The sequence below is a fragment of the Mastomys coucha genome, unplaced genomic scaffold, assembly GCF_008632895.1.
Source record: "Mastomys coucha isolate ucsf_1 unplaced genomic scaffold, UCSF_Mcou_1 pScaffold3, whole genome shotgun sequence".
Taxonomy (NCBI): domain Eukaryota; kingdom Metazoa; phylum Chordata; class Mammalia; order Rodentia; family Muridae; genus Mastomys; species Mastomys coucha.
Genome location: NW_022196909.1, coordinates 8101639 through 8119513, shown reverse-complemented (window position 1 = coordinate 8119513; position 17875 = coordinate 8101639). Strand labels below are relative to the sequence as shown.

At 44.6% G+C, this 17875-nt stretch overlaps 1 protein-coding gene across 2 annotated transcripts in view; it reads left to right on the top strand.

Annotated features, from left to right (window-relative positions):
* The window catches only part of Armc2 (armadillo repeat containing 2), a 105486-nt gene that overhangs the window by 3819 nt on the left and 83792 nt on the right, over positions 1-17875 (top strand). For both annotated transcript variants that reach the window (XM_031347805.1, XM_031347804.1), the window contains exons 2-4: positions 2544-2799; positions 5972-6044; positions 14192-14363. In XM_031347805.1, coding sequence (XP_031203665.1) covers positions 2582-2799; positions 5972-6044; positions 14192-14363 — 463 coding nt within the window. In that variant the 5' untranslated portion in view covers positions 2544-2581. The remainder of the gene's footprint in view (positions 1-2543; positions 2800-5971; positions 6045-14191; positions 14364-17875) is intronic.

Sequence of the window (17875 nt, the reverse complement as noted above, 5' to 3'; positions counted from 1 at the left end):
GGCCTCGAACTCAGAAATCTGCCTGCCTCTGCCTCCCAAGTGCTGGGATTAAAAGCATGTGCCACCATGCCTAGCTTATGCCCAAATGTTTTACAGGACTCTTAGAAAAGGACCTGAGTTCTTGCTCAGTTGTTCTATGTACTTTTCGATGCAAACTGAAAGCCAGCAGTAAAAAAACTGTAGGTCAGGAACAAGAAGGCTTTATTGCTCCCCAAAGCACTCTGCTGAATCTTTATTAGTTTTGCCTGATTCCCTTTGGGCCTTGCTGGACTCATTAGTGTTGTGTGAGGCCAAAGGAGTAGACACAACCTGATTTACTGTCTGGAAGGAAACCTCTTAACTGCATAGAAAGTTCTCACTAAGTCTCCTGATTTCAAATTAGCATGGCTCCTGTTTCCTTTTGTGGGTGTCAGGGGCTGAAGTCAGGCCGTTCATATTCAGAGTGCACACTCCATCACTGAGCTGCGTCCCACATCCGGTGAGGAGATGAGTCTTTTAAAATCAAGTCAACACACCTGCCATGACCACTTAGGATGTATCCTGTGAGGCTGGCTTTATATCTTATATCAAAAATAATAGCTGGGCAGTGATGGCGCATGCCTTTAATCCCAGCACTTGGGAGACAGAGGCAGGCAGATTTCTGAGTTCCAGGCCAGCCTGGTCTACAGAGTCAGTTCCAGGACGGCCAGGGCTACATAGAGAAACCCTGTCTCGAAAAACCAATATATATATATATATGGTGTAAATAAATATGCAGATGTATGTATAATCTAAAGTATTTTAAGTATTTCCAAACAAGTCTCATTGAAAATTGTAGGATAATCTAATCCTGTCAGAGATGCTAGGAGAAAAATGTCTTGGGCCTGCCATAGTTTTTGATAGTTGTGTTAATATATAGGATTCTAGAGTCCCTGTTTCACTTCAAACTCCTGAATTAAAACAGGACTGCTCAGGGAGGGACTGCAGCCTTCGTGCTGCACCTGGTGTTCTGTAGGGAAGGGTTACATTGTGTGTTCAGAAACTTGCTGGGTAGAGCCCGCGAGAACTAACACAGAATGTTTCTGTCTGTTGTTGTGTGGAAGCTCAAGTAAAGGGTCATAATGTAGCAGATTGCTCGGACTAGGGAATCCCTTGCTCATGGAAGTGCGATCTTTTCTGTCTTTTTGTGTCCAGTCCCCCACCCCATCTTGCTCAAACCACCCCTCTCCCTTTCTTCTCAGTACAAACCAGCTCAAATACCTCAATAATGTACAGGTTTCTATCTCTCTGGAGGTACATTGTGTAGGGTTAGAGGTTTTTGTTTGCTTGTTTTTAAAGAATTGGATGTTTTATTTAAAATAATGAATAGCTTGATGCCAGAATAAGTTTTTAAAAAGTCTGGACCATTGTCAAGTTAGGCTGGTCTCTGTGGGCCACAAAGAACCATTGTCAAATTGGGCTGGTCTCTGCAGGGTCACATTGGTATTTGAGAAGGATCTGCTGTCTCCAGGTCCTGCTGCATGGCTTTCAGTCTTTGAGCAAGATAGGCTGGGAAATGGAAAGTAGAAATTAATGTTTGGTATGTATCTGCCAAGGACAACATCTTAAATTGAAGATGATTTGAATTGATTCATTCCAAAATAAAATAGACAATACAGGAATGAGCCATTCTTGTGTGTGTGTGTGTGTGTGTGTGTGTGTGTGTGTGTGTGTGTAAAACAAATGCAGTTTGGTAGGACACTAATTTAGCCCTGTGTAAACCCTTAGCATGGCGGGGGGGGCGGGGAGGACAAAAGCTTAGTTAACACTTTTAACAGAACTCCCAGCACTTACAATAGGTTTGTGGATATGAATTGAGGGTTGGATCTAGGGCTGGGGCTCAGTAGAGAAACATTCGCTTGGCAGCAATAGACCCTGGCTTTGGTCCTTTCGTGTGTGTGTGTGTGTGTGTGTGTGTGTGTGTGTGTGTGTGTAAATAATGATGTTGGGTCCTTTTTGCCTTTTTTTCCCTGGACATCTTTTCCTGAATTACATAATGGCATAACTGTGCAGCTCATAATTTTGATAGCTATCCTCTCACCTTTGCCCTCTAACTGCTTGGCTTTTTAATGATAAATTATTTATGATGTGTGTGCATGTGTGCTATGTGCAAATATGTATACATGTATGCACAGGTGCATGTGAGAACCTGGGAGCTGACAATGGAGACATCTTCCTCAATCGTTCCTTCACCTTATTTTTTGAGATAGGGCTTCCCACTGAAACTTGAAACTGCTGTTTGGGCAACTCTGCCTGGCCAGGAGCCCCTGGCTTGCCTCAGCCTTCCCAGCACTAGGGCTCCATTCACAATCTACAATCCCAGCTTTCCTAGGTGGACACTGGGGATCTGAACTTGGTTCCTCGTGCCTGCCGAACAAATAGTAAGTAATTCACTCAGACGCCTCCCTCCCAGCCCCTCTGTGTTTCCTTCTAGCTGTACGTATAGAGGGGTAGCTTAGTGTATGGATGGGAGCATCTCTTGGATAAAAAAAGTAGCTTGTGCTCAGTGTATCGTATCTTTGCAGGGTGTGTCTCTGAAGACCATTTTAGTTTAAAAGGAAAGATGCTGTCTTCCAATGACCAGAAGCTAGAACAGCTGGATTCCTTTTATCGACCTCCAGTGTCCAAACAGAAGACAAGTGCAGAAATCATAAATGAGGCACGAAATGCCTTAAGAACAGTTAGAACCCAAAGGCCATTTACACCCCGAGAAGACCAAAGGAAGCTATTTGGGCCTGCCTCATCAAGAAGCCCGGAAAACAGGCCTCCTTCGTCCTTCAGGTACTGACGCGTGAATTTGGTCTACACACAGGTGTTTAGGCCACCAGGTTACATGTTCCCTATCTATCCTTTCTCTCCCCTAGCCCCTGCCAATTATTGATCATTTTACTGCCTCTAAAGTCCTGGGTTTCCCCAGGACCACCCAGCAGGCAGCATGCCTGTGGAGCCCTTTCTACTTGGCTTCTCTCACTTAGGAATTTGAGCTCATGCTTCCTCGCTTGCTAACTCATTTCTTTTTAGCACCTAAGAAAGTTGTGTCATCTGATTGTGCCACAGTCCGACGCTTGAGTTGCTTCCAGTGTAAGTTCCCTCTCCGCATTCTATCCAAGTCCATCAGCACACTAACCCTCCACGTGCGCGTTTTTTTAGGTAGCTACAAGTCTTCAGACGCTTTGGGTAACTGCCAAGGCCCCGTGACTGACTCAGATGGTGAGATTATGTTTGCTCTTCAAAGAAAGCACCAAACTGACTCCGCCCCCCCCCCCCACTAGACTTCTCTTAGTATCTCGTGCTGATCTTTCCCCTGTGAGGTGACGCACCGCATCTTTGCACACGCTTTTGTACCGTCTGGGTTGTCTTCTTTGGTCAGGCATCTGTTCAAGTCTGTGACCTAGTTTCCAAACTGGGTTGTTTGTGTTCCTGTTGAGATTTAGGAAGTCTTTGAGTAGCATGGATGGCCATCTTTCATCTTAACCATCCTTTGAAAGTTTTTTTTTCCCCTCCCAGACATGGAATGCTTACTCTCTTGACTGTCTCTACAGAGCAGATGTTTTTAATTTTTAGTATAATTTAGCTGATGAGGTTTCTGTCCTGGAGTATGACATCACTGCTGCATATAAAAGTCACCACTTTATCCAAGTTTATCTTGACTTTCTTCAGTGCTTTCTTAGTCTGAGATTGTGTTGAATTTAAGTTCCTTTCTATGACAGGTGTGAGATCTGCCCCACCACCGTGCACACATGTGTGTTGAGAAGATTATCTTTCTGCACTGCACGAAGTCACTGAATTACTTTTGAATAATTCAGTGTATAAAGTTTCACTTTATGATGTTGTGGAAGTGCTCTGTACTCAGGAGAAACTAGAGTTTGAATTTTGATCCTCTCCTGGGCTAGCCACATGTAGTGGGTACCGTCTGGGGACGCTGGGCAGCAGTAGCCAGCTGCAGCTCCCAGTTGGCCATGGGATCACAAGGGTGAACAACTCAATCTGTACTGGGCTGTCTTGATAAGCTCTTAATACAGTAGGTTAGGTGCACTGCGTACATTTGACTTAACATTTTCAGCGTGGGTGGTTCATAGGTCTATAGATGCACTGTAAGCGAAGGAGCGTCTCCATCACCTTAGCTCAGCGGCCATCACTTAACTGTGTGTCTGCAGGTCTGTCCCTGCTGATGATCTTTCACCAGTGTAGCGGTCTATTTTGAAGTCAGTAGTGTCCCTCTTTTGAATCTGCCCTTCTTTAGGATATCATTGATTACTCTGGGTCCCTTGCCTCTGCCTATACACTGCAGAATCAATTTATTGATACAAAATAACTTGCTTGGACTTTAAGATTGCATTGAATCTGCAGTATAAGTTGGAGGCAATGTCTTTAAAACAAAGCTTAATTGTAAATAATGTTGCAAACTAACAATGTTATACCTTCCATTCATGAAAATGGTCTTTCTGTCCAGTTAGCTCTCCCTTGATTACTTTCATTGAGTTACCATTGCAGATCATGTATGTTTTCGTGGGTTTACAACCCAGAGCTTCAGTTATGACATCACAGTTCCATTTTAGCCTCCACCTGTCTATCCACGTAGGGAGACTGACTTGCATGCCTCAACCTGACCATAATCAAGCCTCTATCTCAGGAGGGTTTGGGTTTAGATTTGGTCAATTTTGTATTCTTTTCTGTGGAAATGAGAACTCTGTCTTTAGACAAAGTTAGTTTGTGTCTTCATTCCCAACCTGCCTTTTATTTCTCTTCCCTGTCTTGCTTATTAACTATGACTTCCAGGCTGCTGCTGCTAAGCGGCTGTGCATGGAGGGATCCTTGCCTTGTCCTTGAGCTTCATGGGAAATCTTCAGGTTCCGCTCAGCAAACACGATGTGAGCCGTGGAACGTTCGTACACATTCTTTACCAAGGCAGAGAATTTCTCCTGCCTATTTTTAAAATTACATGTATTTATAGAATCATAGGATATTTTAGTAGCTGTGATGGAATATATTACTTGATTTTTCAACACCATTGTTTTTAAAGTTTGACTTTTGACCAAGATTCTTAAAGCTAATTCTAGACACTAGATAAAGAGACTTAGTTTGAAATAAAATAGTTAATAGTGACTGTCATTCCAAGTTTATAAAGTTACAACAAAAAAGCTTTTATTTATATATATGTGTATATATACATATACATATATATTTCTTCCTTTTGATTATTGTTATTCTTATTATTTAGACAAGGTACCAGGTAACCCTGCTGGTCTACAATGTATGTAGTCAAGAATGACTTTGAACTACTGATCCTCCTGACTCGGCTTTCTAAATATTGGGGATTACAAGTGACTGCTATACCACTCAGTTCTATCCAGCACTGGAGGCCAAGCCCAGGACTTCTTTTTTTTTTTTTTTCGAAGATTTATTTACTATTATAAATGAGTACACAAATGAGTACACAGAAGAGGGTATCAGACTTCATTATGGGTGGTTGTGAGCCACCATGTGGTTGCTGGGATTTGAACTCATGACCTTCGGAAGAGCAGTCAGTGCTCTTACCTGCTAAGCCATCTCGCCAGCCCCCAACCCAGGACTTTTTGCATGCTAGACAAGCAATGTACAAACCAATCCACACCACAGTCCCTCTCCTCTTTATCATTGACATTTTTCGCTTAAGACCATGTCTTGTCATATAACTTGGGCCCGTCTTGAACACATTATCCTGCTTCCGTGTTCTGAGTTCTGGGAATACAGATCTGTGCCACCATGTCTGGTTTATTATTTGGTATTTTTAATCTTCCTAAAAGCAATAGGGAGACTGTTCATGGCTTTGAGTGTTGTGACCCTGTTAGGTTGCTCTTTCTCAGTGCTTCTGCATTGAATGCCTTTACTCGCCTTTCGGCTAGAATTTTCTAGCATATACTAGAAACAGAAGTCCTCACACACTAACCCTCTCCATCATCTCTTCTGCTAGCCTTCATGCTTCCAGCTTTGAGGTGACCGATTCCAAGCCTATCTCTGGGACTCGTCTCAGGCCTCTTGAGCTGGTGAGTACTTCTGGTCACCACCAGTGATATGACATGAATTTGGCCCCAAATACTAGAAGTCAGCGCTTGTACTGCCAAGGATATTATCATGTAGGCCCAAGTGTATTAATAATTTAATTAATAATTCAAGCCGATGCCTTTACAGTTTTTAAATATAATGCTTAGGACCTAACGAAACGCATCCATAGCTTACTTGTAGTTTCATAATGAAGAATTAGAGTAATTTACTAAATAATATTTTATAATATATTTGTTTAAAAAGTCATATATTATTTTTGTTTTAACAGTTATCTGTAACAAAATTACATATTTATATTTAATGTATATATGTATACTTTACTTACCTATATACATATATATGCACCCATATATACATGTACTTAAAATGTAAATTATACATAAATTTTTATATGTATATTAAGAGTCAGAGACAGACTTAATTACAAAAAAAAATACAACCAAACAAAAATCAGTGAAAGAGTGGCTTTTTATCCCCCTATTCTTTATTCTCCTTGCCCCAGTGGGTTTCTTCGGGCACTTTCTTTGTGATTGACTCTAGACTTCTAAACACCACCTTGTCCGCTGTAGTCTCCCAGGGAGGTGGGTGGAGCTTCCAGTCAGCTACACTCCCTCTTCCTGCCCTGCTGCTGTTTCACACAGATACACTGTATCCATGCTTAGATCAACCCTGTTCACAGCTGATCCTTGACTTGGTAAGGACTAGAAGCTAACCCTGCTGCTGTTCCACATAGATACACTGTAACCTTGCATAGAGCAGCTTTCGTGTATCGTGCTTAGATCAACCCTGCTCACAGCTGATCCTTGACTTATTAAGGACTAGAAGCCAGCTCCATCTAGTCTGTATCAATTCTTGTTTCCTTTTTGATAACAACTACCTTGTGTTTTTAGTTTTGTATTAGTTCTATTTCAACCTCATACTGCCACAACCTCTCCAAATCATCTTTATGTGTTTGGAGACAAGGGCATCCTATCAAGTCAGCTCTTCCGGAGAGCTCCTCAGGCATCCTGCCCACTACTTGCTCTGGGTAGCTGGCCCTGCTCTCACCACTCCTCACCATCACCCCGGGGGCTCCTGCATCACAGGCCCTTCTTTGTTTCACATGACACTGCTTTGAATAGTCTTTTCCCCATAGAAAAGGGGATGTGGAGGGAGAGTAAATAAATGTTTGTGACTTGATTTCCGTTTTTCTTTTCTGAAAGTTGATATGATTTTTGTTGTTGTTGTTGTTGCCAGTTTTTCTGTTGCTGCGATAAAACAGGGAAGAATGGGTTTATTTAGCGTACAAGTGACATCTTCAAAGGAAGTCAAGGAAGGATCCCAGAGATAGACACTGGAGGAATGATGCTTACGATTCTCTCTGTGGCCTACTTGCTTTCTAACAGAACCCAGGCCCGGAGTGGGCCGGGCCCTCCCATGGCCATCATTAATGTTTAAAAAGTTACTCCATAGACATGGCCACAGGCCACCCTACTAGAGACAGTTTCCCATCTGACATTCCCGCTTTCCTGGTTAACAACTCTCGGTTATATCAAGGTGACAAGAAGTGAGTAGTGCCCTAGAGTTCTGAGATTCCTGCCACCTTCCCCGTAGACCTCTGCCAGCTTCTTAGACTCTTCCTGGAGAGCTTAATCAGGCTGCTTCTCAATTTTTACTACTCTGTGTGTGTGTGTGTGTGTGTGTGTGTGTGTGTGTGTGCGCGCGTGCGTGCCCGCGCGTGCTGGGTATGATCTAAGCTGGTGTTCTTGGGCCTGGTTGCTCAGGCCTTGCTACTGGCCTGACTGGCTCCAGAGGGTGCCTGCCAACACCTGTAATGTCCTGGGGCAGGGAAAGAATTGTCGTTTTGCTTGCAGCCTTCCATTAGCAGCCACACCTACCTGCTATGTATAAACCCAGCCCCATCTTTCTCCTTGCCCAGCCCCATCTTTCTCCTTGCTCAGCAGCTCCCTGCTTCGGCAACAGCCCTGAGACCCGAGGCAGGAGAGGAGAGTTTCTTCCTACGTATATTTCACTACTCTATTAGCTGGCCTTCCAGTTTCCACACCCAGAAGTAACTGCTCTCTTACAGAGGATTGACTAATGCCAACAGAGGCATGACATGGGGACAAATCGGAAACCATGACCCTAACACCATCACCAGCATTGCCTGCCTCCTTCTACTTCCCAAACGTACATCACCCAGTTATTTAAGCCCCCAAATATTCTTAGTCAGCTTTGTATTGACCCAGAGAAAAGGCAGACCTCATGGAACTGCAGCCAATGCACTTTACTGTAATTAGCACTCAGTAGCCAGACTTCCAAAAGATGGAATAAGACACTGCCAGCACCATCAAAGATGGCGGCAGGAACCCCAGCCACCGCTCCCAACCCCAGGGCAGGGCCATGCTAACTAACAACATAGATCACTTTGAATTGTCTTCAGTATTTGACAAGACCCAAGCTCTGAGTATTGGGCACGTGGAACAAAACGTAACATATTTTTAAAAGATAGGAATTCATGTGCCTTGGGATAGAGACAATCCAGGATGAGGAAAGGGACAAGTGGACATGTCACATAGCGCCCCCTCCTGCCATTTCTAACATTCACAGTAACATGACAGTTGTGAATCACGGTGCTTCGAGGGGCAGGAGAGCCCAAGGCATCCAGGAGAAAACCACAGAGGCAAAAATGCACACGCAGCTACCACACCTCAGAGGCTGCGGGCTTAGGAGAAAGGTTTGCTCTCTAACTTCCAAGTGTGTTGTAGTGTGTGTGCATGCATGTGCGTGTATGTGAGTACATGCATGTGTGTGTGTGTGTGAGAGTATGTTCATGCTTTACAAAATCGTATCAGGAAGAACTTCCTGAGGTAAGACAGCTCCGAGCCCTTCCTAATCTTCATGAGAGGTATGGAAGACCCTGCCGTCCATCTGAGGACCCAGGGAGGAATCACCACAGAAATATGTCAGGAACCATGAGGCAAAGATGACTTGTGGCCAGCCAGAGCCCTGAGATGCTCTGCTAATTGTGTATTCTTTGGCTGGGTTGTTCAGTGGAGATAGTCTGTGTGTCTTTATTCAGTGGAGTGTTACCTTCCAGAACCTCCTAACATCTGGCCTTCTTGGAGTCCTTGATTGTAGCCTGGCCACTGATGAGAACTGTGCCACAAGCAAAGCCTGCTGGGTATCTGTCTGTCGGTCGCTCAAGGAGAGTTTAGACATATTTGTAATATTCCCTGATTTCTAAGGTCATTGATATTCATTTAAAAATATCATAATGATTTTCTTCATAAAAGTCATTTTGATGTGCAAACCACAAGTCTCTCTGTCTCTCTGTTTCTCTGTCTCTCTCGTTCTAGAACCCAACATGAAGAAATTGCTTGGCTTTAATGTGGTAATGTGGTAACTCAATGGAAGGTGTTTGCCTAGCATTCAGGGGGCTTAGCACTGGGGAGAGAAAGAGGAAGAAAGGGAGTAGGGACGGGAAACATAAAGAGGGAGAAAGGGAGGAAAGAGAGAGAGAGAGAGAGAAAGAGAGAGAGAGAGAAAGAGAGAGAGAGAGAGAGAGAGAGAGAGAGTCTGGGGAGATGGCCCATATGGCCCATTTGGTAAAGTGATTGCATGCAAGCATGAGGCCCTTAGTTCATTCCGCATCATCCATGTAATAAGGTAGGCATGGGAGAATGTATTTATAATCCCCTGGCCCGGAGGTAGAGACGGGACAGTCTCTGGGGCTCACTGGCTAGTCAGTCTAGCTGATTAGCAAGCTCCTAGCTAGTGAGAGAAAAGGAGATGAAGAGGGGTTGAGAGATGGTTAGGAGCTCTGACCAGCTTTCCATTCCCAGCACCCACATGGCGGCTCACAACAGTCTGTAACTCTAGTTCCTGGGGATCTGACATCCTCTTCTGGTCCCAGCAGGCACCAAGCAGACAAGTGGTACATAGGTAAACATGCAGCTGAAACATCCATGCACATCGATTTTGCTTAAGTTAATAAAATAAGGTGATAAGCAATTGAAGAAAATATCTGATCTCGACCTCTGGCCTCCACACACACTAACACATGTATACAGGAAAGAGAGGGGAGGAGTGGGAGGGGGAGGAAGGAAGACTGTAGGGTCATTTCATATATATTTGTTGCATATTTTGCTTTTTAGGGTCTTAATAGTCACATATTCAGTCAGATGAAGCAAATAAGGTGTTAAGGCCAGTGGTAAAATTAACTAGGTTCCATTATGGGAACAATTACTAATTTTGCACTAGGAAATAATACCTTTTGTTGGGAGCTGTTACGGCCCTTTATCTCCCCTTTCATTAGGGTATCTGCCTCAAGGAACTTAGCATTTTCCCTCTTAATGGGATCTTTCCTTTGGCGCCTCAAACATTTATAGCACGTGAGGCACCCATGTAACACACTATTTATTTTTTTATGCATTATTTGACAAACTCTGTAAACTTGGTTTGCGTTTCAAGGGTTAGTAAATTTCCAGTTGCCATTGCAAAAATCCCCAAGCAACACACCTATAGAAAGAAGAATTTCTTTTGGCTCACAGCTTCTGAGCTCTCGGCTGTCTGTCATAGTCACTCAGCTCTCGTTTCTGGGCCAGGCTGAGACCAAACATGGGACGTCCCTGGTGGATGTATATGGCGGAGAAAAGCCGTTGACTTCACAGCCAACAAGAGACAGAGAGAGACCACCTGTGCTAGCTGAGATTTTCCTCATTCCCCCCCCCTTTTTTTTATTCCATCTGAGGCCCTGGCTTGTGGGGTGATGCCACCATGCCACCTACATTCAAGGCAGGTCTTCCAGGCTTGGTTAATCGCTTCGGAGATGATGCACAGACATACCCCACACCCCACACCCAGCACCCAGAGGGATGCTCTACCCACCTCACCCCCAGGTGCTTTTCAGTCCAGTCACATCAGCAGACAAAGCTAACCACACCATGAGAGTACAGTAAGACTTTATACTGACTTTCAGCACTGGGTTATACTCATGCAGTTTAATCTTTTATTATTATCTATGAGGCGCTCCTTTCCCTGCATGCATCTCTGTGTTAAATCACAATCTTAGTATAATTTTGCAACACACTGGGGAGATTAAAAAGCAAAAGGGACATTGCCCTAAACAAACATGCCACTGTTTGTGCGGATGAACTAGTGTGACTCTCCTCAGAATAGACCCCTAAGAGCCCAGGTCTTTACTCCACTGAGGCTGGACCATGGGCCTTCTCTCTGGGGAAGAGCTAAAAGCAACTGGGAACCAGATGCGATCATAGATGTGCGCAGTTTGCACAGGGAAGGGAGCTAGCTTGACTGAGCTCCTGTTTGGGAGCAAGAATCCATGTGTGGGAAGGAGCTGCTGTCTCCGGATCGCAGCAGAGCAAACTCAGAAGCAATGGCCTTCCAGGTCACCAAGCCCGTGAGGATGCCACTGTTCCATGACCGCCTTTGTCCATTGTGCTGCTTAACTTATTTACCCTTCTTCCATGCCTTTAAAACATTCACTTCTTCTATAGTCATTAGACCCCCTTTATTCTGTATGCTGTTCTGCATAGGGACAAGAGGAAATGGGAAATATTTTGAAGAATATCATCGTTTTGAAATACATTCCCAGCAGAACCCTAGTAGAGGTTCTAACCGTACATGTGAGAATTTGAGAGGATGTTTATAGTTGTTTCCCACTGGGAATTTCTTTTTTTTAGGATTTGTTAATTAACTTGCTGGACAGAGTGATTCATTCTTTCGTGTGTTGTGGAAGTAACTTCTGAGAAATTCCCTTTAAGTATGTCTGACTGGAGCTTTAGAAGCACTGGCTGCTGCGTTCCTAGACATTAATTTGGAACCAGGAACAACAGGGTGACTAAGCCATACTGTCACTGGGAACTTCTGGCCTTGGATGGAGGCCACAGACCTTTGGAAGTTAGGCTACCAGGAACTGTGACTGTCAGCTTGGTAAAGGCGTATTATTATTTTTTTTATTTTTATTTTTTTAAATTTTATGTGCATTGGTATTTTGCCTGCATATATATCTATGGGAGGGTGTCAGAGCTCTTGGAACTGGAGTTACAGACAGCTGGGAGCTGCCATGTAGATGCTGGGAATTGAACCCTGGTCCTCTGGAAGAATAACCCATGCTCCTAACCACTGAACCATCTCTCCAGCCCTGGTAAAGGCATAAGGCATTTCTTAAAGATCTTTAAAGAGGTAGACAGGATGGCTCATGCTTGTAATCCCAGCACTTGGCCTATGGAGGCAAAAGAGTAGTTTGAAAATGATATCTCAAAAAATAAAATAAAATAAATAAAATAAAATAGGGGCTGGAGAGTTGGCTCAGCAGTTAAGAACACTGACTGCTCTTCCAGAGGTCCTGAGTTAATTCTCAGCAGCCACATGGTGGCTCACAACCATCTGTAATGGATCTGATGCCCTCTTCTGGTGTGTCTGTGGACAGCTACAATGTACTCATATACATAAAATAAATAAATCTTTAAATAAAATAAAATAAAGGACTGAGGAAGGTGGCTGATGTAAAATGCTGTTGGACAAGCCCAAAACCCTGAGCTCAGATCTCTAGCACCCATGTAAAAGCCAGGCTGGGCAAGCCCAGCCGGTAGCCTCAGCACTGTGGGGCAGAGATAGTTGATCTCCAGGGCTCACTGGCCACACAGTTCAGCCAAGCTGAGCTTCAGCTTTGGTAAGAAGCCATGTCTAAAAAAACAGTGTGGAGAACTGACTGAGGAAGACATCTTGAGATCAACCTCTGCCCTCCATGTATGCAAAGGGGCAAAGCTACACACACACACACACACACACACACACACACACACACACACACATGCACACATGGATGGATGAGTGGACAGACAGACAAGCAAAAATTCCTTAAAGGATTGGAATTTTGCCAGTACTGTTGATTTTCTGAAGAGTATCTGCAACAGAATTCTTGAGATAAAAAAATAAACACTTTTATATAATAAGGTATAATGCAACTCTTGAGTTTTATGCTTTGTAATTCCTTAATCTGAGTAAGTCTAAAATTTAGGTAGCCTTAAAAAATCCTTTTGTGCACTCCAAGAGGTGTCCAGGTGCTTACAGTACACACCAGTGCCCAACAAATGCATTTCTTTTTCTGTTTTGTTTTTATAAGACAGGGTCTTTCTCTGTAGCCCAGACTGATCCCAAACATGAAATCTTCCTGCCCCAGCCTCCCAAGTGCTGGGTAACAAGTCTGAGTCTCCATACATGGTCCAACTAATGTTTTCTGAACTAAGCTGAACACAACATACTGCAAAGCATCCTGACTGTATTATATCTACCATTACAGCCTCTTAGACAGACAACTACCACCATAAGTGACTTGGCTTTTATAAATCACATATGCTAATCTAAGTGGCAGAATACACTGATAAGACCAAAAATTGTATATGTGGTGTGTCTATCTGTGTGTGTGTATATGTGCATGCATGTGTCCATTTGTGTGTCTATCTTCTGTATGTGTGTGTGTCCATATGTATATGTGTATATCTACATGTATATATGTGTGTGTCTATATATGTATGTGTCTGTATGTGTGTATTTATATGTGTGCACACATATCTGTCTCCATGGGTGTGTGCATGTCTGCATGTGTATGCATGCATGTGTATGTGCATGTATATGCTTGTGTGTGTATATATGTATATGTATTATGAGCATGTGTATGTGTGTATGTTTGTGTTTATATGTATGTATGTAAGTGTATATGCATATATGTATGTGTGTGCACATGCATATGTACATGTGCATATGTATATGTGCATGCATATGTTTGTGTATGTGTGTATTGTATGTGTATTGTATACATGTGTGTGCATGTATATGTATGTATATGTATATGCATATGTGCATGTGCATTATGCACAAGTGAACATATGTGTATGTTTGTATGCATACATGTATGTGTATGCATATGTATGTATGTGTGTGTGTGTGTGTGTGTGTATGTATGATGTTAAGTAAGATGGGCAAATGAGACAGTAGACCCAGAGGTTCCACTGAGGTCAAGCTAAAGTCCTAGCCGGGGTAGGTCAGATTCAGGGTGGTGATAGAGGTAAGCCTTATTTGAGACACAGAGACTCATGGCAACTGTTCAAAAATCTCTTTGCAGAAACCCAAAGCTCCAGGATCTCCCAGCACAGAGGAGGATGCCTGCCTCCCCATCCCTAGAGCTCCACTGGACCCTGCAAAGATAAGGAAGATTAGCGGGGCTCGTGCACGCTTCTACAAGGCTGCATCCCAGGGAATGCTTCTGCCTGACAGATCGCCTCCTGCTGCCCATTGTAAGGCCTGTGGTAGCCTGCAGACCCACACTGGCACATGGCTTGAATGTTCATGCAAAAGCTATTTTTTAAATGTAATTTTTCTGGTCCTAGATGGCTCTTACATGAAGTTAGACTTTGTTAATATTGGCCAAACATTACCTAAGAAAATTGTTTATGTATTTCTTTCTAGTTATTTATAAAGAATATCTAGATTCCACTTGAGAAAGCACATTACTTGGTAAAAAAAAAAAAAAAAAAAAAAAAAAAAAAAGAGTATTAGGGTGTTTTCAAATGGGTGGCTCATATATATCCAAAAGAAAAACTCAATGAGAATCAGACCACTCAGTGGGGGGTGGTGCCTCCCACGAACCTGAGTCTGATCCCTGGAACCCAAGAGGTGGCAAGAGAGAACTGGCTCTTGAAGGCTGTCCTCTGACCTCCACACCTGTGCCATGGCCCCTTAAGTAGGCACACATACAACAAATAAATAAAAGTATTAAAAAGTATTTTTAAAAAGTAATGAAAATCCTGAATCTCATCATATAACACCAACCCAGCTTTCACAGCTCTCTGCTCTTGGGAATGTGCGAGCACACGTCAGATGGGACTGTCACTACTGCTGTGAGTGCTGGCCATGTGCCTCGACCCACCTTTGCCTCCCAGGGTGGTGGTAAAGTGGAGGCAGAGGTGTCACCTTGTGAGGAGTGTAGCAGGTGGATCAATGACACCCAGGCCCAGGTAGGCTCCCAAGTGCAGGGACAGAAAGGTTAATGGGGGATGGCAGGAAGTTTAGTGCATAACGCTAATATTGAAAGAAGTAGAACACAGTAATGGATCTCTCGGGATCAGACAGCGTGCAGGGTTAAGTTCCGTGTCTGAAGTTTTTAGTTGTTGAGTGGGTTGGTGTTCTGCTGCAAACTGGGTTCTCAATATTTGTGGTCAACAGTGTGGAAAGCTCTAGCGGCAGCTGACTGAACAGGGCCTTCCTCGTTGCAGATGGATGAGGAGGGGTTGGCCCATCATGACACTGGTGGTCTAAAGCATTCACTGGGGTTGCACGCCTCCATCTGAGCACCCTGCTTGCTTGACTCGCAAACCGTTATCTTAGATCACCACCAACATTTAGAAGGTAGCAGGACCTCTTAGAAGGGACTTATGTCTTCTTGTGGAAATCAGGTGTGGTGGTCCTAGGTCTCCTTCCGTAGCAGAACGATTGGAGCTTGGTGGTGTGCACACAGCCTGGGGTAGGACCGGCCGTACTGGGCAGTCTGATGTCCTCTTTTGTCTCTGTTCCATTATAGTCTGTGCGTCTGTTATTTGTTGAGCTCCTTACTCAGTGCAGAATACCATTCTAGACTAGCAGAGTCCTGTCTTCAGAGCATCTTCAGTTAGGGATGATAGAGAAGTGATGTCAGAACCAATACGTGAGACTAAGGGGTCCTCACAGGCTGTGAAATATAATATAAGATAATGTGGATAACAGGGATTACAGGGTGTTGAGTGACCGTGATTTCCTTTTGGTCAGGGGCCTTGTTAGGGTGCCTTGAAGAGGCGACCTAAGAGTTGATGTGTTCCTTAATGAGACCGAGGCACCCATGGACAACCTGTGGACAGTGTGTCCATGTCAAAAGACAGGCAGGCAGAAAGGCCCGTCCTGTAAGCGAACTCAGCAGCAGCAGATGCTAGCCACTGAAGGGGTCAGGGGTCAGGGGAGCTAAGGCTGGAGGGCTGTGCAGGTCCTGGGAACATGGGCAGGGAGCCTGCCTTGATTCTGCCCATCATGCACGGTCAGGACAACAATCTAGGCAGAGATGACCCGGCTTGTGGTTTTAGTTGAAGAGGAGATCTCGGTCGCAGCTACACCAGAGCATTGCATGGGGGACTTTAGTCTGAAGTGTAGGAATGGTCCCCAGAATGGTCTTCCTGAGGAATCTTTCCATCTTCCTACCTCAGGCCTATCAGACCAGGAGGGATTGGAAACCATAAAAGGAAATTGCTTGCCAAGATGAGAAGGGAGAAAGGGGCCCCAGGTCTCTTACAAATGAGCTTGCCTACACCTGAGCTCATTGAGACGACCGCTCACTCACTTGTTCCTGTAGATGTGAAGGTGGCCAGGGAGAGAAACCTTCCCAGTGTCCTTGTCCTCTCTGCTTTCTCCCTCCCTGCTGAGCATTCTGGCCTTGGCTGGAAGGTCACAGAACTTCCAGTCCCTGGCTGGAAGCCAGTGCCTCCCAGTGCACTGGGGCGGGGCCTTCATTCCAGCCCTTTACCCACTTGGCCTGGCAGGGGCCCACACTTTGTGCCTACTCTCAGGAAATAATGACAGTAAGAAGCCATTGTCATTTTGAAAGCACACATCAATTAAAAAAAATACTGGAACTGTCCCACCCTGGAGTCCCTGTCAGTTATAGAGCTATGTTCTCCATTGTCTAGAAAAGATGCTGTGTTGGGTCACAGAGGCCCCAAAGCCATCCAAGCCTGGACACCTAGGGTGTGCCCTTCCCTGGGTGTGAAGTCATTTGTAGTTGACACCCATGGGTAGGTGGGGCTTGGGCGTGGTGGCAGAGCTGGAATTCTCGGGTTGAGAATGGGAGAAGAGCAGAGGCTGTGTAGCCACCCTCATAGGCTCAGGCACTTCCAACACTTAATGTTGAGGGCAGGTTTGAACCTATAGCTGATACCCGCCCCATATATACAAACCGGAGGCCCCTGGGCAGAAGCTGCTATATCCCAGTCTCTGATACATTTTCCATCACAGGCCCTCTGATGCTTCGTAAAGATGGACTCCTGAAGCCTTTAGCACGTCTTGCTTCATCCCTGCCTTGCTCCCTTTAGATTCGTTCTCAGCCCTTTAGTGGGCTGAAGAATTTCAACACAAGACCTTGGGAACTGTCAACAGAGTCTGGAGGTGCCCAGCTCCCAGCCACTAGCTGTGAGCAGGTACCCTACCCACCCACCCCCAAATCAGAGGGCCATGAGAAACATCCATATTCCGTGTCCCGTAAAGCGTTAAGAAGTCCTGAAGGAAGATACATCAGATGACATCCCCACCCCATGTTCAAAATCCTTCAGAGGGCCTCTGTACCTCCCAGAATGATGACCACACTGAGTTCCAGAAAATTCCGGAGGAGAATGCTGGCAGAATGTTCATAGCTGCTCCTTGGCAGTGGGTCCAGAGTTCAGGCAAGTCAGGGAGGCACTGCTCATTCATTCCTGGCCCAGCAGGCCTGTGCTCAGGATCATGCTGGAGGGAAAGAAAACCATTCCTGACACAAAGATGTACGGTGTTCATTCAGCCCCAGTTCTCAAATTGACCTGGCTGTGGAATCTCTCAGGAACCCAGTTGGGCAAATACCAGTCTGTTCTAAAAGGCAGGAGGCCGCTTCTGTAAAGGTCTGGACAGAAAATATTTTAGGCCCAGTGGTCCACTCCATCTCTAATATAGTCTAGTCTCTAATATATTCAACCCTGCAATTAAAGTGCGGAAGTAACCATTGCTGATTTACGGTTCCTGAAATTTGAACTTGGTG